We start from the raw sequence: 26,361 nt of genomic DNA, 5'->3' as shown, positions 1-26,361 counted from the left end.
GGTGCCCAGAACTGTGTGTTATTTATCAATCTTAGGATCCTCTTGGCCTGGGTATACATGGTCTTCATGTTACTAGCTTTTTACCACTTGGAAACTGTAAACCAAATCCTAAACGAGGTTTTCCACTTATCAGTCAAAACATTCAACATTTTTCTTCCTTATTAAGCATGGTATTACAAGAGCACGAGAGAGAAAATAAAATCTGATTTTCAAGTTGTCAAAAAGCATGATGATGTAACGCAATCAGCTTGGCCAGGAAACAAAATGGCCAACATAAACTGTTACCGGAACACCCACAGCTGTAAGCAGCTGGGGTTCCTGAAAGGCAGCTCCTTTCTTTATCATTTTTTCCATCTGGGTTATTTTTTTTCCCTTACTTTTAACTGTGCAGGCACTCCAGCATACAAATGATCACTTTTTCGGGTTCCTTCGAGTAACAGTAGGCATATGCCCATAACTGTATGTTATTCAGTCTTCTTGGTAGAGAAAGCAAACATTTTGATAGTAAAACAAAGGCTCTTTAGATTTCATTATATTCTTTTTTTTTTTTTTTTAAAGTGATTTGCATCATGGGTTTTATTTGATTGCACAGCCAACTGCAACCAGCCGTTCTGGTGACCTTTAGTGGAAGGATCCTGGGACAGTACGGGGCCAGCTTCTCTGGGGGACTGGTCGGGGGTAGGGGAGAAAACACCGGCTTATTCGACTTCTACTTACTCTCTACTCATTTTCGCTAGCTTTGAACTCTTTTTTTTTTTTTTTACATAAAAGGGGTGACCAGTAACTTCTCCTTTAACTTGCGAAGACGAAGGTATGCCATTTGCATGGCGATCATTATTTATTTATATTTTCATTAATAGATGAGGAAGTAATGCTCTTGGAAAGCCAAGGAGAACCACGTAGCCATGGTTTCCAAGCATCCCTTAGGTGAACAGCTCTTTTGAAGTGGTTTTGTTGGCAATTAAGTGCAGTTATAGTCCTGTCAGGAAACTAAGCATTCATACACCTGCTTTGAATGCTTAAAATCTGTACCAGCCGGAGGGATCTGGAAGGGGGGGTGCTCTACAGGATCCATGTAAGGAGTGACAATAATAACTAAGAACTGCTAGTTGGGGAGGGCTTCCATTCCCAGCGCCTTCAGTATATTATCTCATTTAATCTTCAGGGTGACCTTCCTGGGAGCCGTTGGAGCCAGAGGCCTCATCAAGCTTCCCAGCTTGTGGTGTCCTGAGGAAACACTTCAGCCCTGGGCTTCCCGGACAAAGCCAGCCCAACGCTGACTCAACCGGTGACTGGATGCTTTTGGGAGCCGGGGCCAGGGTAAAGAGAGGCACGGGATATGAGGCTGCCCTATGCTCTCATTCCCCCATGTTCTTCTTTCTTCGACATTTACTTATTTTTAAATATAAAAATAATACCTGTTTGCTGTAAAACATTTAAGTATATAAAGGTAGAAGGAAAAGTCTCTCTGTCTCTTCTGAATTCCCTGCCCCCACCATCCCCGACGCCTTGATCAACGGCAACAGTTAAGGCAATCCTTCCAGACTTTTCAATGTATGGTTTTTAAACACATTTAGCTTTTTAAAACTAACACATATGGGATCAGCACCGCACCTTGCTTATCCGCCTAATCTTTTTTATGTCAAAATGTGTATTTTATTCTGTATAACAGTGGCCTAGCAGTCCACTGTATAAATAAACCACAACTTTCTTATCTGTCCCCTTATGAGTAGCATTTGAGTTGCTTTCCTTCTTACTTTACTATAATGATGGTTTACTAAACATCCTTGTTCACGTGTTTTTATAGGATTGTTTAGTGTTTCTATGGGATAGATCCTACAAGTACGACTGATGGGCCAAGGAAGCACATTTAAAATTTTGATAAATAGTGAGATGCCTTCCAGAAGGTTGTACCAATTGCCACTTCTGCCAAGAGCAGGTGGGAGTGTTCATTTCCCCATAACCCCATAATCCCACAACAATGGATGTCAGCTGAGGGTTTTTTCTTTCTGCACACCTAATTAGGAAAACGGCAGCTTAAAAATTTTTGCATATATACATTTTTCTTAAATTTAGTAACATGAAGCTTGATTTCAAATGCTTATTGTTTGTGTTTCTTCTGTGAATTACCCTTTCTCCTGCCCAAATTCTCTCCTCTGCCTTTCAACACCTCTCCTCCCTCCCAGGACCCACAGTGGCCTTCTCCTCCCTGCTGCAGTGAAAGGAAAATAATGTAGGGAGGGAGAGCAGGACAGCTGATGAGAGAATTTCATCAGCAGGTATTAGAGACTAAGAGTCCCCAGTCAGGGGTGTTTGCATTTTAAAAGAGTCTGCCCAGAGGGGGCAATTTGCTCTCACTTCCGAGACTGGACTGCTTGTGAGACTGGACTGCTTGTGGCGTCACTTCAGGCTTCAACACAAAAAAATACTTGCAAGTGAGAAGATCTTTCTGGAATCCTCAAATCATACTGAGTTAATGCTTTCTTTGTCTATCACAATGAGGCTTTCTCCTGATAGCAGATAAAGGCAAACTGCCTGGGACTTAGTATCACAAAGCCCTTACAAAGTATTCACACTTCTACACATTAATCTAAGGAATTCATCAGAAATGCAGATTAAAAAAAACTTAAGAAAAAAAAATGCAGATAAAAACTTATATACATGATGTTTATCCTCCAATTTCTTATTGGATCAGAAACGGGAAACTCTTTACATTGTCCAATAACAGAAGAACTTAAAAGCAATTTGGTAGATCCATCTGAGAAAACACCATGCAGCATTTTTAAATGATTGCGGAAGAAGTGCACTGAATGTCACTGGGAATTATTTTAATTTTACATTAAATACATGTGCTATACATATACATATTTTATAAGTCAAAACCCCAAAAAGGAATGATATTTAGGAGATAGAAACATGAATGGGACTTTTAGGCATATTTCAATTTTGCGAGCAAACGTATGTTGCTGTTATGATCAGAAAATTTATCTTTCAGTGCAGAGAGTAGAATGCTAAAAAAGTAGTTGATGGGGGCGCCTGAGTGGCTCAGTGGGTTAAAGCCTCTGCCTTCGGCTCAGGTCATGATCTTAGGGTCCTGGGATCGAGTCCCATCTTAGGGTCCTGGGATTGAGCCCCTTGGCGGGCTCTCTGCTCAGCAGGGAGCCTGCTTCCCTCTCTCTCTCTCCCGGCCTGCCACTCTCTGCCTACTTGTGATCTCTGTCAAATAAATAAACAAAATCTTAAAAAAAAAAAAAGTAGTTGATGGTTTTAACCTTACAGAATTATTCCCATTTAACCTGGAGATCATTGAGAAATAAATGCAACCCTAACACTGGCAAGGTTCAATCCTCAGTGATTCAGACTTACGGAACTCTGCCACCCGCCGGCCACACCCATCCTATTACCCGGCACTTAGAGCAGGCAGTGGTGTCCACAAGCCCAGCCAGTGACTTCCCAGCCTCCAAAACTCAAAAGTCCCAGTTTGGGGCCTCAGAGGCGCTTTCTCCCCGAGCCCTGCTGCTTCCACAGCTCTTGGCCTCACTCTTAACCTCACAATCGTTCCTACGTTTTGCTTCCCAACATCTTCTAAGTTCCTCTACGACTTAGCTCAAAGGTCCTTCTGGCAACCGGCCCAGATCAATGCCTCCTTCAGGCTTTCCTTCTCCCTTGTGCTCTGTCAGAACACCTCATGTCAGCATGGCATCTGCTCACGGACTCCTTGTGTCTACCTCTCCCTCTAAAATGTAAGTTTTTGTACAGCGGGACAAAAATTTCTCTCCCTCCTTTTTTTTTTTTTTTTTTAAAAATTAGGAATTACTCCATTGCTCCATTCACTTTAGGAAGCTTTATATGAGATGTACATGTACAAATACAAAAAACTGCGATCACTTAAACATTTTTGGTTATTTTCAGAATTTATTTTAAAGGTAGGCATCAGGGGTGCCTGGGTGGCTCAGTCGTTAAGCATCTGCCTTTGGCTCAGGTCATGATCCCAGGGTCCTGGGATCAAGCCCCGCATCAGGCTCCCTGATCAGTAGAAAACCTGCTTCCCCCTCTCCTGCACCCCGGCTTGTGTTCCCTCTCTCGCTGTGTCTCTGTCAAATAAATAAAAATCTAAAAATAAAATAAGATAAAATAAAATATAGCTAGGCATCAGGCCTTTGGTCAGACTCTTTGGTCTGGCCATTTGAACTACTTCTTGTACAGCATTTATTTGCTAAGAAAAATATCAGATCTCACAGCCCCGTTATTTCCCAGTGGCCTCGGCTGACACTTAACATCAAGAATTGTAATGGACCTTTTGTCTCAATCTAAGACTTTATCACTTTCAGAAATGCTTACTGCACTGATACACATTGTTCACCTAGCCACTCATTTGTAAATAATTTACTGAGAGCCTAGGATACGCTGGTCACTGTGCTAAATTCTGGAGAATTATGGGTTAAAAATAGAACTTTCCTGGGGTACCTGGGTGGCTCAGTCAGTTAAGCGCCAGACTCTAGACTTTGGCTCAGGTCATGATCTCAGAGTCATGAGATAGAGCCCTGCATTGGATTCTCTCTCTCCCTCTGCACCACCCCAACTTTTGCACATGCGCAGGTGCATATGCACTGTCTAAAAAAATAAAAAAATAAAAAAATTATACCTTCGCTGACATGCTGGAGGGAGAGGAAGATGAGTCCCTGAATAGATGTCATACTGACTTTAGGTGGTTCCCACCGGCAGAGCACAAGGAAACTGAGAGCCCGAAGGCAGGACTGATCCAGGAGCTTTCCAGAGTGACCCCTGAGCTAAGTCTTACGAGGTATATACGGTGATGGTTGTATAAGTCTGCAAACACTACGATTCATTGACTTGTACACCTAAATGCATAAAAGGCAAACTTTACGGTACATAAATCAGATCACAATAAAGCTGCTAAGAAAGGAGGTATAGAGCTGGGTTAAACACACAAGGAGAGGAAGAACATCCCGGAGACAGAAGAGAAAGGCAGGCACTTGCCGGCGAGAAGCAGTTAGCCCAGTTCCGGGGACTGTGGTCCTTAGGGGTGGCTTAAATCCCCAAAGGGGTTTAAATAACAATGTCCCAGGAGCAACTCCATCTTCAGGTCATGGCCTGAATCCAGAGTTTTAAGAGCATTCCGGGATTTTTGACTGAAGGCCTCCTTTCTTTGCCAAATCTAAGACGGGGAGGAGCATGCAGAGAAGGCAGAGCCCAGGTGCCCAAGAATTAAGTCAACAAAAATCTACTCTAGAAGTCACTTGGGTCATCTCCTTGCCTGTAGGCAGGTTTCAGTTAAACTGAGACAGAGGAATCTGTTGTCTCCTTCAAGTTTTACAGAGAAGTAGGTTCCAAGTGGGATAGGCTTTGGGCTAAGACGCAGCCTTCTTCTCGAGCTCCTGGCAAGTCCAACCACCCACGGAGAGTCCCTCCCTGCACTCTGTGCCGGTCTCAGATGTGAGGCCCTGAAGCCAGGCCCATGCTTGCTTAGTTACCCAGCCCAGAAGGTCCAGAGGAGGTGAAGTTCACTTACATGGCACCTGGTGATAGGGAGCTCCAGGACAATGGTAATGACAGTTCCACTGAGTGTGTGGGGGAAGGATGGGAGGCAGCCTCTGTGCACACGCTGGGTACCTCTGAGGTTCAAACTGAGGGAACTCTCTGGAGCTGAGTGGTCTGGGGAGGTCCTGGGGGTAACACACGGAGGTGAGGGGCAGGGGCCTTTCCAGCTGCCTGAGGCCCAGGACATCCAGCGGCTGGGAATCATACCCCGTGTCTATCGTAGGCAGATCTGGAGCTGCCCGGTTCCTGTGGGGCTGGGGCTGCTGCACCGTCTCTTGGCTCCGGCTGGGGGAGTCTGCTGAGGCATTAGGTAAACTTTGGTCTGATTTGTCTGAGTCATGGCCAGTGTCAGGAGAAGCTGCTGAAAGCTGAGATCCTAGCCCTTGATTCCGTTTTTCCATAAATGAAAACTGATGCTCCAGAGGGAGGCCTCCAACCACAGACTCCGGCTCCTGCTTGCTGGCTGCAGGGGAGCCTGAGGGAAAATCTTTGCCTGGATCTGGGTGTCTCCTCCAGAAGCTGTCTTCGCTCTCCTCCAAGATTTTCGCACGCAGGCAGGTGACCTGCTGCGACACAGGCCGTAGGTGATTGTAAAGTTTCAAGGGTGGCTGAGCCTGAGAAACTTCTCCCGAGGAACAGTGAGGGGTTTGGGGCGCAGACAAGCTGTTGGGCGCCATGTTTGTCAGATTTGGAGCAGGTGGTTCTGATTCCTCTTCCAGGGAGTAGTCTGGGATTGGTTTCAGTAACTGACTTGGGTATGGTTCTGATTCATCAACCTCCACAGGAATGCTTCGGTTCATTCTAGTTTCTGGAACAAGAGAAAACATGCCACAGCCTTAGAAGACAGATCATTTCTTGGAGTCCCTGCTTTATGACCTTAAGGGACCTCGTTCAAGATGTGGTTTCAATTAACAGCAGTGTGACACCAACGTGCTTCAAAACGCGAGTCGCATGAAGCTATTCTCTTATTCTCCAGCAAAAGCTCTAATCCTTACTGAGATATTTTTATATGGAAGGTGATTCAAAGAATGTGACTGAACAGTCATGTGGTAGATGGCACCACGGGCGGTGGGGGGCAGATGAAAATCATCAGTTAAGTACTGAGGAAGGAGACATAATCACGTGGGCTGCTTCGTGTGTGCATGTAGATCTGTCAGACCCGTGTGCAGGACAGACACACAAGACTTTGGTATGTTGGTTGCCTTTGAGGATGGTGTTAAGTAGGGGAGAGTTTTCACCTTTTAAACTTTAAAAACTTTGCTGTGTGGCCATTGCCTAATCAAACACACACACACACATACACACACAGAAAGAAGAAAGCATGAGTTTTTAAAAAGCACTGGAAAAAGGTCATGGTGACATTTTCCACTTAACAGCTATAGATTGTTTGCAGGACTTAATTCCCTTTGGCCCTATGCCTGCAGTTAAGGTAGGCCTGGCCATCTGGTTTGTGATGTACGAGCTGAACGAGTAAGGCTGCCTGAACTCGCCTTTCGCCCACGGTCCCGGTAATATTGGTTTTACTGATAAAAACAGAACTCTTAGTCAACATGACTAAATGAGAGAGGAAATTAGCCTCCCCTTATCATGAGTTTGGTTGAGATGATGCCCCAGGATACCCAAACTCCAGGGGAAGGCAGGAGATAGGGAAAAAGAGCAGAGGAGTGACTGCAGGCCTGTGGAAGTCTCCAGAGCAGGTGGAGAGGGAGGGAGACAGTGAACAAAACATCCCAGAGGTTTGTTCTATGCAGGCCTTGCACACAGTGTACTTCACATATCAGAAAACACGGGTGGTAATGCTGGAGGGCGACTGTTAAATGCATGTTCTGGGTCCATTTAGAATTTCAACCACAAACCTTTCCCGAGGGCTTGCTGGGCCTAAAATCATGATGTATGTCAACTATTGCCCTAAGACAAGTTTTGAAAAACATGAACTCACCTTCTCTTGAGCCCTGTACCCAACTCAATGGCAACCTGACAGCAAGATGCTCCCCTCTGAGCAGAGGGGGGACCAGCAATTTCCTCCCAAATTTATCTTCACCGCCTATAGGCAGATCCCCCCCAACTGCCCCTCCCCCCTCTCTGCCAAGTGAGCACTAACACGTCTCTTCCCCTTGCTTGGTGACAAACTTACCCATCTGCCACAAAAGATCTTTGTACTGTTCTCTGGCACAAAAGAAAACTCTTTAGTTTCTAATTCCTGGCTGGCCCTCCCTCCCTGCCTCAGGCTCCCCCTTCTCCTGCCAGGCTCTCTTCTAAGCAGCTGTCTAGGTGGTGGGTGCCCCTTGCCCCCTGACTCTGCAAAAAAGAGACCTCATCACCTACATCGATTAGACCTTGTAAAAATCAACAGGAACCTACTGCAAACACAAATATTTCAGCAAATAGCTGAAATACCAAATTATTTTTGAAGGCTTACCACTGTTTTCCTCTCTTTCCTATAATTTTTTTTTTAAAGATTTTATTTATTTGACAGACAGAGATCACAAGTAGGCAGAGAGGCAGGCAGAGTGAGAGGAAGGGAAGCAGGCTCCCTGCCGAGCAGAGAGCCCGATGAGGGGCTCGATCCCAGGACCCTGGGATTATGACCTGAGCCGAAGGCAGAGGCTTTAACCCACTGAGCCACCCAGGCGCCCCTCTTTCCTACAATTTGTCTATAGCTATGACATTGGATAGGCTATATACAACATGCTCTTCAGCTGGCCAGGAAACAAAAGCATTTTCTGAGGGGCTGGCCGAGGGCTCGTGAGCATTTGTGGGCCCACGGCTGGATGGGAGAGCAAAGAGATGCACCAAGGGAGTCAACTGGCAAAAGGACTGCGTCCTGTGGACTGTTTCTTGTTGAGATTCACTTTCATTGCCCACACTTCAGAGGCCACTGTTGACATTTTCCCTGGGTTTTTAAATACAAGTATTCCCCTAAAAAGCTGCAAATTCTCCTCCAGCCGAGGAGCCTTCAGGGGCCTGGTGGGAGCTCATGAGAAAGCGGACAAGTGGGGTCATCCCACATAACCAAAAACTTAAGGTCTATCTTGCAGCGGGGATTCTACAGTTAAACTGGACTGAAAAGGAACAAATGGCCGCTTGCGTGATAGTGCGGATGCTGCGGTGATGAACAGCCTCTAAGGAAAGCTATGGGGTTGGTACTCCGTAGAAGACAGAACAGACCCAGATGTTTTATACGAGTCACTCTCAAGTATGCAAGCAGAAAATAACTACTGAACCCTACTATGTGTCCAACTCTGTGTTGGACTCATCAACTATGTGTCAAACTCATCCTCCTTCTGAGGCATGAGCTGAAGTAAACATTTTTTTTTATAATAAGTAATACCTATAAGTGATATAAAATTCAAGAGTATAAAAGGGTATACAGGGAACGGTAATCAAAAGTATTTCTAGGGGCGCCTGTGTGGCTCAGTAGGTGAAAGCCTCTGCCTTCAGCTCAGGTCATGATCCCAGGGTCCTGGGATCGAGCCCCACATCGGGCTCCTTGCTCAGCGGGGAGCCTGCTTCCCCCTTCTTTCTGTCTGCCTCTTTGCCTACTTGTGATCTCTGTCTGTCAAAAAGTAAATAAAATCTTAAAAAAAAAAAAAAAAAGTATTTCTAAAGGGACGCCTGGGTGGCTCAGTTGGTTAAGCGGCTGCCTTCGGCTCAGGTCATGATCCCAGCGTCCTGGGATCGAGTCCCGCATCGGGCTCCTTGCTCAGCGGTGAGCCTGCTTCTCCCTCTGCCTCTGCCTGCCACTCTGTCTGCCTGTGCTCTCTCTCTGACAAATAAATAAATAAAATCTTAAAAAAAAAAAAAAAAGTATTTCTAAGGACTTAAGAAGCATTATTCCTACCTTCATGTTGCTTGTGATCCAGATCAAGAGAGAAAACTAATGTAGGAAATCAAAGGCCTGGGGCGCCTGGGTGACTCAGTGAGTTAAGCCTCTGCCTTCGGCTCAGGTCATAGTCTTAGGATCCTGGGATCGAGCCTCACATCAGGTTCTCTGCTCAGCAGGGAGCCTGCTTCCCCCTCCCCCTTTACCTGCCTCTCTGCCTACTTGTGATTTCTCTCTCTCTCTCTGTCAAATAAATAAATAAAATCTTTAAAAAAAAAAAAAAAGGAAGTCAAAGGCCCTACCTCAGGGCCTTTGCACTTGCTGTTCCTTATTTTCTGAACACTCTTCCCCCACATATCTCATGGTTTGCTTCCTTTCCTATTCAGGTCTTTTTACTCAGCTGCACTTTCTCAGTGAGGTGCCCTGGGCACCCTCTCTAAAATGGTTACATACCCTTCTCACTCCCTGTCTCTCTTCTCTGCTTCACCATCCTCTCCAGCAATTAGCACCACCTTACATTCTATAAAATGCATATTATAAATACAAATATCTAATACTTATTTGTTTATCGTTTCTCTCCTCCCCCAGAATTTAAACTTCACGAGGGTGTGATTTTTGACTATTGGTCTCATGGTTCTATTCTCACCACCTAGAGCTGTACCTGGCACACATAAATATTTGTTGAATGAATAAATGATCAATTCCTGTTTTGGAGAGGGTACAGATCTGTTAGCTGGAAGGATCGTTGACAGTGAGAACTCCACGGTGGGTAGCAAGGAGCATTTGTGGGCCAAGTACTCAGAGTTCTTAAAATTATGCCACATGTAGGGGTGCCTGGGTGGCTCAGTCAGTTAAGTGTCTGCCTTCAGTTCAGGTCATGATCCCAGAGTCTTGGGATGGAACCTCATATTGTTGGGATCCCTGCTCAATGGGGAGTCTGCTTCTCCCTCTCCCTCTGCCCCTCCCTCTGCTGGTGTTCTCTCTCTCGCAAATAAATAAAATCTTAAGAAAAATTATAGCACATGGGGACCTTTCCCCCCCTTCCTTCCTTGCTTCTTCTCAAATATTTATTAAACGCTCACTGAGTGTCAGGCCCCCAAGGTGAGTCTGGACCATGTCTCAGAGGTCCCACCCATGGGCAGAGTTGACCACTTGCTTGCAGGATAAAGGTGATTCTACTACCCAGTGTAGTAAGAACATCCCGCTATTCTGTTCCAGACAGGGAGCTGGTCTGTTCATGCATCCTGAGGGCTTCACACAAAAAGATAGAGAGCGGGCACGCCTATAGCCCCCATGTGGGCCCCTCCCAGCCCTAGACCCCTACCAGAACTGGCAGAACCAACCCTGCCATCCTCCCCACCCCCAAGGTGTCACAGAGAACAACTACGCATGAATGGCACACCAGAAGGCCGCGGGCAGATGAGTGGATTGTTGGAAATGGCACTTTTTGGTCTTGAATGTCAATATTGTAAAAACACTACGCATTTTAAAAAATCAGTCAATATCTCACCACTCCTAGTATTTCCTTTTCCCCTGTTTCACTGCAAGGCTTCTCCACATGATGCCCACATGGTTATAATGCTGGCATGGCCTGTGCTCTAGTCCCTAACCAGGAGTGGCACGTGGAGGGAAGTGGAAAAACCCTGTTTCCTACCATTGCCCTAGAGGAGAAGGCTCTGCAGAAGGGCTGCCAGCCAGGACCCTGTGAGCCCCCGTGCTGGCAGTGTCCTGGATAGTCTGTGGCTCCCCAGCATCCTGCCCAGCTCAGGAAGCCTGGAGCAAGCTTGGGCCTGTCAGACCTGGAGGGCAATGGCCCTGTCTATCTCACCTCAGGCCAAATTCCTGGGGGAAGTGAGGGGCTAGCAGCTGAGGGAACTCAACTCAAGAGAGTCTCTGGCTCAGAATCTCTCTTTTGGGGCTCACGATACAGGTGCTCAGGCCCCCCACCTAGAGATTCTGAGGTGAGGTCGGGGCTCCTGTGTAATTTTGTGTAAGTGTCACAGGTAAACAGGTTATCTCATTCTTTACCAAGGGAATGTAATCCGTGCGATTTGGCAAGAACTGTCAGAATTGCTAAAGCTCATGCCCTTGGACCTTCATTTCACTTCTACGAATCTCCTCTACAGGGATATGTGCACCCTGTGTGACCTGAAGAGGCTCTGAAGACGGGCCAGGCAGCCTTGTTTGTAATGGCAAAGGCTAGAAACAACCCGCATGTCCAGAAAGGTTCTGATTTTTTAAAAAACTGTAGTCCGGCCAACGATTTCTCTGTGTCTTTTAAAAAAAGACTGAGGCAGTGCTGCGTGAACTGAGGAGAACTGTGTCCAAGATTTATCTGTGAAGGGAGAAAAAGTAACGAGCAGACAGCGTGTGGAGTATGTGGCTTTGTAGAACCTAAGATTGGGTACACCATCTCGTCAGAAATTCCCAACAGCGCCTCTGGAAAGGGAACCAGATGGCTGAGAGAACAGGGGCAGGAGGGAGACTTGATTTCTGGAGCATTTTTTTTTTTTAATTTTAAAAGATTTTATTTATTTATTTATTTATTTGAGAGAGAGAGCGCACAAGCAGAGAGAGCAGCAGGCAGAGTGAGAAGTAGGCTCCCCACTGAGTAGGGAGACCAATATGGGGCTTGATCCCAGGACTCTGGGATCATGATCTGAGCTGAAGGCAGACGCTTAACCAACTGAGCCACCCAGGCGCCCCTCTGGAGCATTTTATACCTTCTATATCTACCTAAAAGATTTAAACAAACAAACAAAAGAAAAAAAAAAAAAGGAAAAGGAAAAGGAATAGCTCCAGAATGCTTCTGATGGTCACGAAGATTAAGAACCAGTGTGAAGGAGGGAGGCGTTCCTGAAACCACTCCAGGGAAAGAACATGTCCCTTATAATACAAAAGAGCATTCAGCAGAGGGTGAGAACATTTGCCTGGGGTGGGAATGGGTTGGTACAAGCCCGGAACAGAGGATGGAACAGAGGACTAGTCCGAAGCTCACACGACCTAGGCGTAACCAGTTGTGCGTGCTTGGAAGTCTGGTTCTTACTCACTTGAGTTGACCCAAGAGACGCTAACTTTCCTTCTCTTCAATCTCATTGCCCTTTGGACCGTGAGCTGTGGTTCTAGCTCTTGGATTCTGACCACACCTTGCCTCAAATCTGTCAGTGTTTCTCTGTCCAAGTCTCTCGTTTTGGGCTGCCTCGCTGTCTCCTCCAGCCTGAAACCTTTCTCTCAGCACATCCACTCTACCTCGAGGAGCCTGATTTCGTAGCTCAGATCTTATCCAGGTGCCAGCAGTGCTGGTGTCCTATATGACAACGCTCCCTGGTGTCCCAGTCACAGAATCCCCCGGCCCCTCCCCCGCTCCCTGCGCACAGCTCTCAGGCACCTCCCTGGAGCGGCCTCCAGCTCTGCTCCTATCTGTTCCCCGCAACCTTCTTCTCCTCCAGCACAGCCTTCACAACACTATTTTCCTGATCTCCTATTTCCTCAGAAAGCTTCTTTTCCTTCCATCATCCCCACCTCCCTTTGTGCGTGTCCATTACACCCGACCCCAGCCTGTGTGGCAGACAGGTCTCTGTCAGAGCACAAATGAAGGGATCCAATGTCCACACGCACAGTTAACTGCGGCTTCTGCTTTCCAGATGGGCTTACCCTGAATCAACACACAATTCTAGGAAGTAGGAAAATACGCAGTACTGAACTGCACAGGCTCTAGATTCAAACTCCCTATGTTTTAATTCTTTCTCTGCCAGCTGCACGATGAGATGCGTGACCTTGAGAAAATGACTTCACTTCTCTGAGCCTTATTTTTCTGGGATGTAAAATGGGGGAAATAACATTTGCTTTACAGGTATATTGTGGGGATGAAAGAAGATATAAGTAAAATGCTGACTCTAGGGGCTGTAAAAGGCTGAACTGGGTAGCTCAGTCAGTTAAGCATCCAACCTTGGTTTGGGCTCCAGTCATGATCTCAGGGTCATGAGACTGGGCCCTGCAACCGGCTCTGCTCAGAGGGGAGTCTGCTTGAGATTGTCTTCTGTCCCTTCCCCCACTCACACTTGTTCTCTTTCAAATAAATAAATAAATAACTCTTTGAAAAAATGCGGACTATAGGGCCTGGCCCATAACAAGCTTTCAAAAAACAATACCCATCTTGTTATTTTTTTTAAATATTTTTTTTTTTTTTAAATTTGACAGAGAGAGAGCCCAAATAGGCAGAGAGGCAAGCAGAGAGAGAAGGGGAAGCAGGCTCCCCGCTGAGCAGAGAGCCCACTGACGTGGGGCTCGATCCCAGGACCCTGAGACCATGACCTGAGCTGAAAGCAGAGGCTTAACCCACTGAGCCACCCAGGTGCCCCATTGTTATTATTATTATTATTTTTAAAGATTTTATTTATTTATTTGACAGAGAGAGAGAGAGATCACAAGTAGGCAGAACAGAAGGCAGACGGAGAGGGGGAAGCAGGCTCCCCGCCGAGCAGAGAGCCCGATGCGGGGTTTGATCCCCGGACCCTGAGATCACGACGCGAGACGAAGGCAGAGGCTTAACCCACTGAGCCACCCAGGTGCCCCTGTTATTTTTTTTTTTTAAAGATTTTATTTACTTATTTGAGACAGAGAGCACATGAGTGGAGGGAAGGGACAGAGGGACTGGGAGAAGCAGACTCCCAGCCGAGCAAGGAGCCCAACTTGGGGTTCTAGCCCAGGATGGAGATCATGCCCTGAGCTGAAGGCAGGCAGACACTTAACTGACAGCCATCCAGGTGCCCCATCATTTTATTATTTTTATAAGCGACCTGGTTTTAGAACTTTCTTCTACACTATGTTTACTGGTTTTATACCTGAATGTTAATGCTATTATATGAACCTAATGAATAGAGACTGTATCTTTTTAGCCAACGTGTGTTTCTGGCACATTCAGTACACATTGTTTCTTGTCTTAAAACAAGCTGGGCCACAGAATAGGTACGTGCTAACACTTTTGCATTCCTGTTTCACAGAGGCTTAGATACATTAAGTAGCTTTCCCAAAGTCACAGCCAAATCTAACCTACAGATCTCCTAGCTCTTTCCATTAAACCACATAGATCAGAGGCTTGGCAAACTTTTTCTGCAAACGTCCAGATAGTAAATAGTTCATGCTTTATGGACCACATATGGTCTCTGTCTCCTACTCTGCTTTTTAAAATGTTTTTAAACAGTACTTAAAAAATATAAAAACCAGGGGCGCCTAGGGGGCTCAGTGGGTTGAGCCTCTGCCTTTGGCTCAGGTCATGATCTCAAGGTCCTGAGATTAAGCCCTGCATCTGGCTCTCTGCTAGAAGGGGAGCCTGCTTCCCCGCCCCCCGCTCCCCACCCCTGCCTGCCTCTCTGCCTACTTGTGATCTCTCTCTGTCAAATAAATAGAAAAATCTTAAAATAAATAAATAAATAAAAATAAAAATATAAAAACCATTCATAGTAACATGCTATACTAAAAACAGACCATGAGCCACATTTGGCCCAAGGGTTACAGTTTACCAACCGTTGATACAGACTATACTGACAAATCAAAATATAAAGAAACCTTCCCCTTATGGTGCCTGCATGACTCAGTTGGGTAAGTGTCCAACTCTTGGCTCAGGTCATGACCTTAGGGTCATGAGGTTGAGCCCCACATGGGACTCGCTCTGGGCGTGGAGCCTGCTGAAGATGCTCTTCTTCTGTTCCCCACCCTCCACTTGCATGCTCTCTGTCTCTAAAAAAAAAAAAAGGAAAGAAAGAAAGGAAGAAAGGAAGAAAGAAATAAATCTTCCCCTTTATTAGTAGTAATTGTTGTGTTCATTGTACATTTACTACATGTCAAATATTGCTCCAAGTGCTTTACATATTTTAACTTATTTCATCCTCACAGCTACCCTATTTGGTAAGGACTATTGTCAATCTCATCTAACAGGTGGGGCAACTGAGGCTCAGGGAAGTTAAGTAACTTTCCCAAGATCACGATCAGTAAGCAGCACAGACCGGATTCAAATCCAAGCAGTTCAGCACCAGAACCCACGCACTTAATAATTTGTTGGTTGGGAGCCCTGACTTGTACAGCTATTTGAACGGAGGAGGGAGGAAGGGGCCTGAAGGAGCTGAGTAACCCCTGGAAGCTTCTAGAATGAATATGTTTTGTAACCATTCACCTTGAAGCTAAGGAGGCGTGGATACAGGCCACCTGTGTTTTATAAAGGATTACCAGGCGGGAAACCTGTGGTGGCTTTCCTTCATGCCATTACAATAGAGGACACGGATGAGACTGCAGAGGCATCTTGATTTGAGAAAAGCACTTGATTGGATCTCATTAAATTTTAATCATAAACTGAATTCAAAATAAATTGAAAACTGGTTGACAGAGCACAAACAAAGGGTGATGATAAATGGTGATGCATCTAGAGAGGGGATATCTTCCAGGGGACGCCTCTGAGGCAAGGACGGATAGGATTTAATGAAGGTGTTATGTCCCTGGAAGAAGACAAATAGCAGAGCAAGAAACAGAGGAAGGGCAGAAGTGAGCAGCCTGAGTAATTAATAAACCACATTACCAGCTCCTAAGTAATCAAGGCTTGTTCTTCACCTACTGCTTGGATTTTTTTTTTTTTTTAAAGAATTCTTTGGGTCAACAATGGGGCTGAAGAGTCCTAGAGACACACAACATGAATATTTCAGGTGGACAGAATAAATAAATATATAAATTTACAGCTAGAAAGATCCTCAGATCCAATTTGGATCAGATACTTTCAATTACAGAGTCTCAAGGTCTTACTTCATTCCTCAGGGAGGAATTTTTTTTTTTTTTTAATAAATTAAAAGTCTAAAGTCACGTATCAAAAAAAAAAACTTTAAACTCATTAATGTTCTTTGTTTACTGCCCAAATGCATGCAAACTTTCACAATGTCAGTTTGCTCACAGGAAGCTGGTTTTGAGTGAACTGTTTGGCTCCCGTTCAAATTCCAGCGAATAAATACTTCCAAGTTTACTTGCAGAATTTCCCAGACAGAGAAGTTCTTCCATTTGGTTTGCCAGAGGATTGGAAGCAGTGGCGAGCCCAGGAGACAAGGGAGCATTTACTGGCCCCTTTTCATCCCCTGCACAGTACGACTCACATCAGGCTTAAGGCAGCACAGCATGACTTGACCTGATTTTGAAGTTCGCTCTGGAGCTCCTCTGAGCTGCTAAGCAAGGAGACCACGGACTAATGGGAACGGACTGATTCTGTTCTCCAGTTAGCTGGGGATAAATATTTGGAGAACAGCCTCAAACCATCCCAGGTTTTTGTTCGTTTTGTTTCAGATAAGGTTTCTCTAAGCACATATCTGTGATTCTTAATTTCAGTCCAAGCCCCAGAGTGAAGAAGAAGGGGCAGAAAGGAAAAATCAGGAGAGAAAGAAGAGGGGATATTAAGCAAGAATGGAAGAGGAGAGACAACAAGGAAAGTGGGGAAACCCTGAAGGGTATTTTAAAAAATGTGCCTTTTATTGGTGTAGGAGAGAAATTTATTTAAATTGTGATTTTTATGTATTACTGGGTATGAGAAGGGGTAGCTGGAAGGGAAGGGGAAGAATGAATACAGGTGAAAGGCAAGAGTGTCCTAGGTCAGCTAATGAACCAGGAAGAGCCTAGGCAGACAGCTCGGAGGAGGAACACGGATCAGAAATGGGAGGGAGCCCCAGTGACCCTGGGAGGGGAAGAAGGAAAAACACTGGAACCCCCCAGAGCAGGAAATCAATGAGGCAGAAAAGAGCCAAGTTTCCCTCATCACTGAGAGACCTGCCAAGACCCCAGCCAGCCTCGGTCTTCAGGGTGGAAGGAAAGGGACACGCGGACTGGGGGAGGGCCCGGCAGTTCCATCATCCCCCAAATGGCTCCATTTTAGGGGCCTCATTAGGGACCCAAGCCAAACTGGCACAGCTCTATGGGGTCACCCGGCAGACGAAAGGTGCCCCACCTCCTCAGCCCGTTTACAATTCACAGTACCGCCCCGCGCCCGCTGGTGTCTATACATGCGTGTACACACGCGCCCCCCACACGCACGCGCCCCCCACACGCACGCGCCCCCCACACGCACGCGCCCCCCACACGCACGCGCCCCCCACACGCACGCGCCCCCCACACGCACGCGCCCCCCACACGCACGCGCCCCCCACACGCACGCGCCCCCCACACGCACGCGCCCCCCACACGCACGCGCCCCCCACACGCACGCGCCCCCCACACGCACGCGCCGAGCGACCCTTGCTGCAGGTATTGGAGCACATGTGGGCTAGCAAAGGCGTGCCGGTGACAGGACACGAAGAATGTGTTGGGGGGGCGGGGGATGGTAGGGACAGCTGGGGTTTCACGAACTAAAAATATCTTGGTGACAACACACTGAGAAGAAACCGGAGAGGCCCAGGGGGAGAGCTTCTTGATTCCAATCCTCCAATGCTTTCTCACGGAAGGACAGCAGGATTGTTTTGATAAGGAAATCTGATTAAACATTAGGGGTCATTTCACTGGATCTGAAAGGAATTTAAAGTTTAACGTGCCTCATCTGTGCCTCTTCCCCATCCCCTCCAAACAGTTGCCCGCAATTCTTACATATTTTTTATGGGCTTATCGAAAATCGCCTGCTGTAGAAAAATGGTGGAATTCAGGGTATTTCTTAGCTTTCGATTCTGTGCTGTGTAAAACAGATTTCATTTAGACAAATTACCCACATAATCTGCCTTTCTGAATGCTTGTTAAAGAATGCCGGCAAATATGACTGCTTTCTCCTCCTATTTTCAGAGCATTTGAAAGTCACTAACTTTTCCTGGGAGAAGCAGGCTTAAACATTTTCTGTCTTTGCACCCTACAGAAGTGGGAATGTCCCAGTTAGGAATCTTCTCCCCGACATGTTGGTTCATTGCCCTGACCTCACTCCTAGTCAGCCTACCCCACACAGCCGCAGAGCCGTCACCGCACCACTTCATGACCTTCATCATGAAATGACTTGGAGCCACAACACCAGATTAAGAATGACCGTGGGTGGTCTTTCTGGGTAAAAGCTAGGTTGGCAGCCGGGACCAGTGAGCTTCATTTCAGATAACGGTGCTTCGTTATTTGAAAATTTAATGGGTAACTCATCACAGTTGAAACACTGTGACATTTCTGTCCTCTCATCCCGGGGTGGGGGGAGAAAGCCATCTAAGAACATGACAGTGACTATACCACAGCCTTTCCACAGAAAGAGTTTGGCAATACTTAAAGCCCTGAGTCGGCCCATCGCAGTCAGCCAGGGCCTGCTGGAGCTGCGCTGACAAAAAAAACTGCCCAAAAGAAATAATAATAATAACAACAACAATAGCAACAATAATAATAAAGTAGTGGTTTGGAAAAGGTTAAGGATTCTGTGTCTGCCAATCACAGTCATCACCCTTACATGGTATCAGGATGTGCTGCACGGCTTCCTTTCACCTCCCGTTAAAGCCCCCCCACCTCACCGCAGAGTGACTGGTTAAGCCCAGCAGTGGTTTTCAGCTCCAGCTGAGTCGGTAACACAGCCTCCTGGAGCCAGGCTGGTCTGGCCTGCCTGGACTCTGTGGGCAAGGTCACAGGACAGTTCTTCCTGGGGAACCCAAATGGGACATGAACTAATTCAAGAAACCCCCTGTTTTATGTAGCAAGAGCCGATAAAAAACGCCTAAATTCCGGGCAGCCCTCACACAGAGCCACGTGGCCTCACAGCCATCCCCAGTCTCTGGCCCTGAAAGCTGCTTTTACCTTGTGCGTTGAGAGCAGGTGATGAAACAGAAATCAAAGCAGCTTATATGGAAAGAGCTTGAGCACCTATGAAGCGTTTGGTACCCATACACGGTGCTAGGGGGTAGGAAAGGATTAAGAAACAAAACCTTTTTCCTCAAGGAACTAACCATCTAGTAGCAGGAGGTAAAATTAATATATTTGAATAGTCAGCAAACAAAACAAATCTTCCAAGACCACCCAGTATGGCTACCCCCGTGGGACTCCCATTATTTTGTTAGAAGGGATGACAAAATCATGTTAGTTCATCTCCCACACACATTTTATTGATGAAGAAATCCAGGCCTAGGGAAACCAAAGTGAATTGCCTAAGTCACAGAGCCAGCAAGGAGTGGAGTAAGGACTTGAAACCAAGTCTCTTGTCCTGTTTTTTTATTAGTTATTTGGCCTCCCCTTACCCCCCCGCCCCCCGCCGCCCTGCCATCCATTAAAAAAAAAAAAATCCCCTATTCTAAGAGCTCATCTTGAACTTGAAAGTCACATGAAGCTTGATTAGATGCTGAGATCAAGTAATAGCATTTCTCCCCCCGTTTTCAGTGCCAGTAAATGTCTCCGCAGCTTGGGAAGGTGGGAGGGGCTGTAGGCACAGAGCAGAGCTGAACTTCCTGGCCCGAGAATGTGGGGTTGATCTTTTCCCTGCATGAGACAAGGAGCAAGAAAACTGGGAGCTTTCCTTCCATCTTTGCTACTGACGTGTCCTGGGGCTGGAAGCCAATTACTTAATTTTTGCCGTCCCCAGCTCCCTCCTTGGAGAAGTGGGGCTGGATCCTTAACCGAAACTTGTGGGGACACTAAGTACTCAAACAAATGGTTCCCAAGCAGCTCCGAAGAAAAACACACCCGTGTGCGCACCGTCCTGTTGCTCAAAGAGTTAATCTCACTCAGCTCGCCCGTTTGAAATCTTAAACCACCAGCACTTTCTCTTCGCCAGAAACTACAGTGTCATTTTCTCAGCCCAAGTCGGTACAAGAACAAGTTAAAGGTGGGGAGTGGAAGGTGGGGGGAAAGGAAGGCAAAACGTTTCAGTAAAGGAGAAAACAGTGTTTGGGAAAATGGGTCAGCAGCTAAAAAGTAAGGCCAGGCAGGCGACCGCTCTGAACAACTTACCTTAGCACCACCAAAGACAGACAGACCAGCGGGTAGGGTGGTCGGGCTCTCTCCTTCTCACACTCCACCTTGGCTGGCTCCCGCCTCCCTCCTCCCTCTCCAGGCCCAGGTAAGTAGTAGAACAGGCTCTGAAGCAGGAAGTGGAAGTTGTATGCAAATTTCTAGAGTCTAGGAAGCCTCGGCTGAAAAATCTCCCTGTGGGCAGTGAATCAACAGCCGAGAAGTCACTTTATTTCTTAAAACAGAAACCTCCTTCACTCCCTAGAAAAGGCCACTGACTGACCAATTAGGGTGCATTTTTGTTTCCACCACCCAGCTAAGTAACTGTGGAGGAATGTCCACACTGACCCGGATCTCCGTGCTCCCCGAAGTGCCCTAGCCTTAGCAGGAGAGGGTGCCTGGGGGTGGGGAAGATTGAACTTGGGTGTTAAGATGGTTATTCATTAGCAGCTCCAAAGGAGGAGACTGGGGGAAGATAGCTGGGTGGAGTATGAGGCAAGAGCTTCTTAACTATCTGCAGCTGCTTAAAATATCAGCATTTTCTGCCCTTCACCACTGAGGGAGGACTCCCTGCCCACCCCAGTGAATGTGCACACCCTGCCCATCAACAGGAACGAAAAAGTGAGTCCTTTCAAGAAAACACACACACACACACACACACACACACACACACACACACACACAGAGGCACATGCACATGCGTGTGTGTGCATGCTTGCACACATGCAACATACACACCGTCCTCCTCTGGCTGCATTTTTCAAGACCTCAAGTTTATTTCTTTTCCTTCCTTCTCCTTATTTAATCAGGATCCTACAGAAATTATGGTCAAAGTAGACGCTGGACACAGGATGACAGGGGCAGCAGAATGTGATGGGAGCTGTGGGCGCTAGAGCTCTGGAATCAGAGGGATGTGGGTGTGAAATCAGGGAGGCCACTGGCCGGCTGGGCACCACAGCGAGGTGCCTGGGCAGGCACATTGTGCCGCAGGTGCTGGCCTTGCCTACTTATTGAAGAGGCCCAAGGCTCAGCTCGCACATCTAGCCATCTCTCCACCCTTGTGCGGGGGACAGACCCTGCAGCATCCCCACCCAGAATGCCAGGTTCTGCTCCAGTAGGTCCCATGAAGTGGGTTCCTCTGCATTCTGCAGGCAGAGGATAAATGGGTTGTTTTTAAAATAAAACATACATGTTGTAGATGTTTGGATATAGCCTTAAATGGAATACTATGCATCTGTGAAAAATCATAAATATGTATGTATGTATTTCTACATTCTAACAGGGAAAAGTGGCTCTGGGATATTATTTATTGAGACACATGAGCTCATTTTTGCCACTATATATGCCAGATAAACACATGGACATACATATATAGATTTATGTTTTTTCACTTGTCCTTGGTGTCTGACACACTGACAATCATTCCATGTCTGTCAGATGAAGAAATTATAAATGTCTGGAAAAATGCATGCAGACTGTGAAGTGGTTGTCACCTCCAGGGGATGAGATTGAGGGGAACGAGTGAGAATGGAGGACTTTTATACTATTTACACATAAGGGCTGTTTGAGTCTTTTTTTTCCAGAAGCATATTTAAAAAAAAAATAGTATTTATTATGGTGGCCTTGAACTTTCTGCCTCAAAATTATAAAAATTATTTTTTTTTAGCTTAGGGAAAAATAGTATTCTCTGTGCGGTGGCTAGTCCCAGGATACTTGGAGAACAGAGAAGAAAAGAATGTCAAGGGGAGGAAACAAGGAGAGCCAAGAAAAGGGGCTCTGTGAAAACCGTTTTCATTTCTCTTCCATCCCTTAAAATGGCTTGGGAAAAGCCTGGAAGATGCTCCTGTCAAGTACTACCTTTGGAGTACAATCCATCAGGAAGAACAGGGAGAATTTTCTTTTCCATTTCTCTTCCCAACTCTTTCCCCAGATGGGAGGCCTGAGGGCCGTGTAGGAAGATAACCAGGTGCTAAAGTGTTGCTTTTAATTGCTGTGAGCTGGGCCTTCCTCCTGTCTCCATTTATCCTGAACAGAAGGGCAGGCACCTGGAGGCATAGGTTCATAGTTCCTACCTGGGGTCTTTGCTGGGGCCCCTGCTGAAAAGCAGCCTGAGGACGGAAACTGTTTAGAACAGTAGAGAGTCCCGTCTGAATGTGCTGTAGGCAGCTACAGGGAAATGTAGACGCAGGGAAAGCGTCAGGGAGTCTGGGAAATGAGCACGTCTGTCCCCCAGGGGTCTCCACTGGTGTTTTCAGACTAATGCATATGCCCTTTTAGCTGCCATCACAGGAGGGGGACGCTTCACTAGGAACGCACCATATGCTACATGTCATCACATTTAACCCTCCAGCAGTCCCGAGAAAGCCGTTGACTGTCATTCCCACTTGGTCTTTGGGGAATCCAAGGCTCAGAGACATTGAGTAACTTCTCCGAATTTACACAGCTAGCCTGTGGAAAAGGATTCCAGAACTGTCTCCCCTCTGGGGGAATGTTACTTCTTATCCCTTCTTGTTGTGTTGTGTTCTGTCCTTCCTACATGCTTGGGTGCACACAGGTAACTTGCTTCCTTTGCACCACTCTTGACAGCACTCAAGAAGAAAAAGAAGATGTAGACACTAAAAGAGTGGCGCGGAGACTGTCGGTCAAATGGTGCCTTGTGTATACGGGCCTGGCGGCTGCAGACACAATAACTAGAGTAGCCAAGATGTGGGTCAGTTCTCTCCCTAGGAGGGGAGGGTTTGTGTTTGCCAGCTTCAAGAAGCCCACCAGCTTCTTGCAAAAGACATTATTAGGTGAAAGTCAGCTCTTCCCACCTTCATAAACCAAACCAAACAAAGCCATTTGGACTTGATGTTCAGGAACTCTCCACTCTACAGTATTAATTCATGAAAAGAAAAAAAAAGGGGGGGGAAAGACTCATTCCTTGGACAAGCCTTGAGTTTCCATTTTTAAATGGTATGATTTCAAATGCTAAAAGGGCAGAGTGAAACTAGGGCACACCAGAAGGAATTCCCCCAGGATGGCCCTTGTTCAGTGGGTCTGCTGTGCTCAGGCACTATGGGCTTACAGCCCATAGTGGGATGGCTGAAGGGACAATGGGGACAATGGCAGGACGAGAAGAAACACCCAGGCTCCCAGCCCTGTTCTTCTGGGTATTCCAGTCACCAAACCTTTAGTGAGTACTCGCCTTTCTCCAGACATACACTAGGTGCTAGGCATGCAAAGTGAGATTCTCAACATGTTCTTGTGTGTCTTTCAGAAACTGTGTAAAAACTGTATAAGTTATTTAATCATTAGGTTGGTTACAAAAAAGAGAAAGGTGAAGAGGAGGAGGAGGAGGAGAAGAGAAATCAAGTGTTGGCGAGGATGTGGGGCAAAGGGAACACCTGTACACTGTTGGTGAGAGTGTTAAGTGGTGTGGCCCCTGTGGGAAAACAATGTGGCGGTTCTTCAAAAAAAAATTGCCATATGATCTAGCAATTCCATTTCTGGGTATACCCCAAAAGAATTTTTTTAATACCCAAAAGAATTAAAAACATGGTCTCAAAGAGATATTTGTACCTCCATGTTCATAACAGCATTATTCACAATACCCCAAAGGTGGAAACAACACAACAGTCCGTCTGTGGATGAGTGGATAAGCAAAGTGGGATCTATCCGTACAACATTCAGCCTTAAAAACGAAGGAAATTCTGACACATGCTACAGCATAGCTGTACCGCGAAGACATCATGGTAAGTGACATAAGCCAGTCAGAAAAGAACAAATACTACATAATTCCACTTGTATAAGCTACCTAAAATAGTCAGATCCACAGGGACGGAAATTGGAACGATGGTGGCTAGGGGCTGAGCAGGAGGAGGCAAGGGGAGTCATTGTTTCATGCATACAGACTTTTGGCTTTGCAAGAGGAAAAGGTTCTGGAGAGGGACGGTGGACATGGTTGCACTGAAGTGAATGTACGAAGTGCCACGGAATCGTACACTTAAAAATGGCTAAGATGGTAAATGTTATGTGCATGTCACCACAGTAAAATAGAAAATAAAATAGAAATCCCCAAAGCAGTCCTGCACAATAGGTTTCATTCACCTTATTTTCCAGGCGAGGAAAGCAAGGTGCAGAGAAGTTAAGTAGCTTGCGAGGGCCACACAGCTGGGTTTCAAAGCAGAGTGGACTCTTGAGAAAGGTCGCCCTCCCCACCCCTCCACCGAGCTGCCTGGTACCCGCTGGGGGGCCAAGGATGCCACACATATATATGCCGAAGCCACACGGATTCATCTCCTCTCTGTGCCCTTTTCTTTCTCTAGACCACTATCCTCCTAATGCTGCCTTTCCTAGTGTCCTTATTCTCTCCGCTGCCTTCTCCTCATCAAAAGGTGCTCTCAGGAAAAAAACCCCGAGCACTCGTTTATACCTTAGTTACATGGTGTGAATTTAAATCAGTATGCCACCTCTCTGAGGGGTGCTTGCATTTTAAGCCTCATCACCCTGTATGAAATGAAAGCCTTTGTTCCATATTAAAGGAATTTCAGGCATCAGGGAGAGGGCGGGAAGGATCTGGAAGGGTGGTGGCGGCAGGCAGGGCAACTCGAACCCAGAGAAATGCAGTAAACGGGGGAAACCTGAGTCACATGGTTAGAAGGGAGATCTATTTTCCGGGCACACTGATCTTTCAGGGCTCGACCACGGTGTGGGGTGTGGATACGAGGCAGGTAGGTGGATGCTTCATGTTAAACCCTCCCCTTCAAGCAGGCTCGGTCTCTTGACCACCAGACCGCTGTCCTGCTTGGCCTCAGAGCTTGCATGCCCTCAAGAGAATCTAGTCGGTTGATTTGCTTGGGGCTTCCTTTGCCTGACAGTTCTCAATGCCTCTGCTCTTCTTGTTATATCATGAAATTCTAGTCTCAAGCCACCGGGTGCCAAAGTCAGAGATCTCTGTGCAGAGATCTCTGTGATTCACGCCTTTAGTATGAGAGGTAGCTTCATGTACACATTAACCTGGCAGGTTGTGTAGACTCAAAGGCCAACCATTGGGATGCGTAAGCCTATCTTCTGGGCACTCACAACCTAAGACTGCGAATTCCCAGGGAGTGGAACAGACATTATATCAATAGCATCCAGGTCAAGAGCCTGAGCTCTGAGTCAGGTGTCTGGTCTGTGTCCCTATTCCTCTGCCTGCTGGTTGTGTGACCTTTGGGGAGTTTCGTCGCTTCTATGTCCCTTAGTTTCTTAATCTCTGCAATGGGAATAGTAAGACATCTCTCTCACAGGTGAGCAAGGCTTCAAATGTAGCAGTTCTGGCTGCTGTCTTTGTGTGAAGAAAAATTTTTGCTCCACCGGGATGAAGCCTCTCCCTCAGCACAGCCCTTGGTGGGCGAGGGCGAGGGTAGACTTTAGTCCCACTTGCCTCCTCAGCCAGACACGGACGACACAACTAATGACACAACTATACTGTGCAGGCCCGTGGGAGGAGTATGAAGAGATTAAATGATCCGTGTGCAGTGTCTGGCATTGTGCTCAGTAAACACTAGCTGCTATTATAGTAATACATAGGAACTCTCAAACAAAGGCATAACTCAATCAGAATCAATTATCAGTCAATACTGGAAGGGGAAAAACAGAAAAAAAAAACAGTAGATACTACAAATATTCCTATGTGGCACTAAGATGTACTTTCCTGCTACCAGCTGACTAAGGGAGTGTTATATGTCAGAATTTACTACAGATCAGAGCATCCGACCACATGTGAAGACCCAGCTGAGGAAAAACCAAAGGCCGAAGCACATACCTGGTGAGGGCTTTTGCCTGCCCTGATCTGCATTCTGGTCTGGGGACAGACGGACTACGTCATCCAGGCCAGCTGAAAGCAGAATTGTCTTCTCTTTCTAAGCTTCTGCCTTGGTGATCACACCTTCCTGGCAGAGAAAAAAATATGGATTCTTCTCATGTGAGCTTTGTCTACTTGGCAGAATGCATATAGAAGTAAGAGTAAACAGAAGTAGAGATGATAATCTATAAAAAAGATGTTCTTAGAATTGCATCTTATAAGCAATAAGGTC

At 46.5% G+C, this 26,361-nt stretch overlaps 1 protein-coding gene across 2 annotated transcripts in view; it reads right to left on the bottom strand.

The window, feature by feature from the left end:
* Positions 1-20,539, bottom strand: part of TRAF3IP2 (TRAF3 interacting protein 2) — a 41,599-nt gene extending 21,060 nt beyond the window's left edge. The window contains exons 1-2 of one of the 2 annotated variants that reach the window (XM_080806920.1): positions 20,303-20,539; positions 5,534-6,370 (exon numbers count right to left, since the gene is read on the bottom strand). In XM_080806920.1, coding sequence (XP_080663046.1) covers positions 5,534-6,362 — 829 coding nt within the window. In that variant the 5' untranslated portion in view covers positions 6,363-6,370; positions 20,303-20,539. Of the gene's footprint in view, positions 1-5,533; positions 6,371-7,696; positions 7,781-20,302 lie in introns of those variants that run through there. The other variant, XM_080806919.1, reaches the window with a different exon arrangement.
* Between the last annotated feature and the right edge of the window lie 5,822 nt (positions 20,540-26,361).

This window comes from Martes martes (genome assembly GCF_963455335.1).
Source record: "Martes martes genome assembly, chromosome: 6".
NCBI classification, from domain to species: Eukaryota; Metazoa; Chordata; class Mammalia; order Carnivora; family Mustelidae; genus Martes; species Martes martes.
The sequence above is the reverse complement of the archived record's forward strand: the minus strand, read 5'-3'. Positions and strand labels throughout refer to the sequence as shown.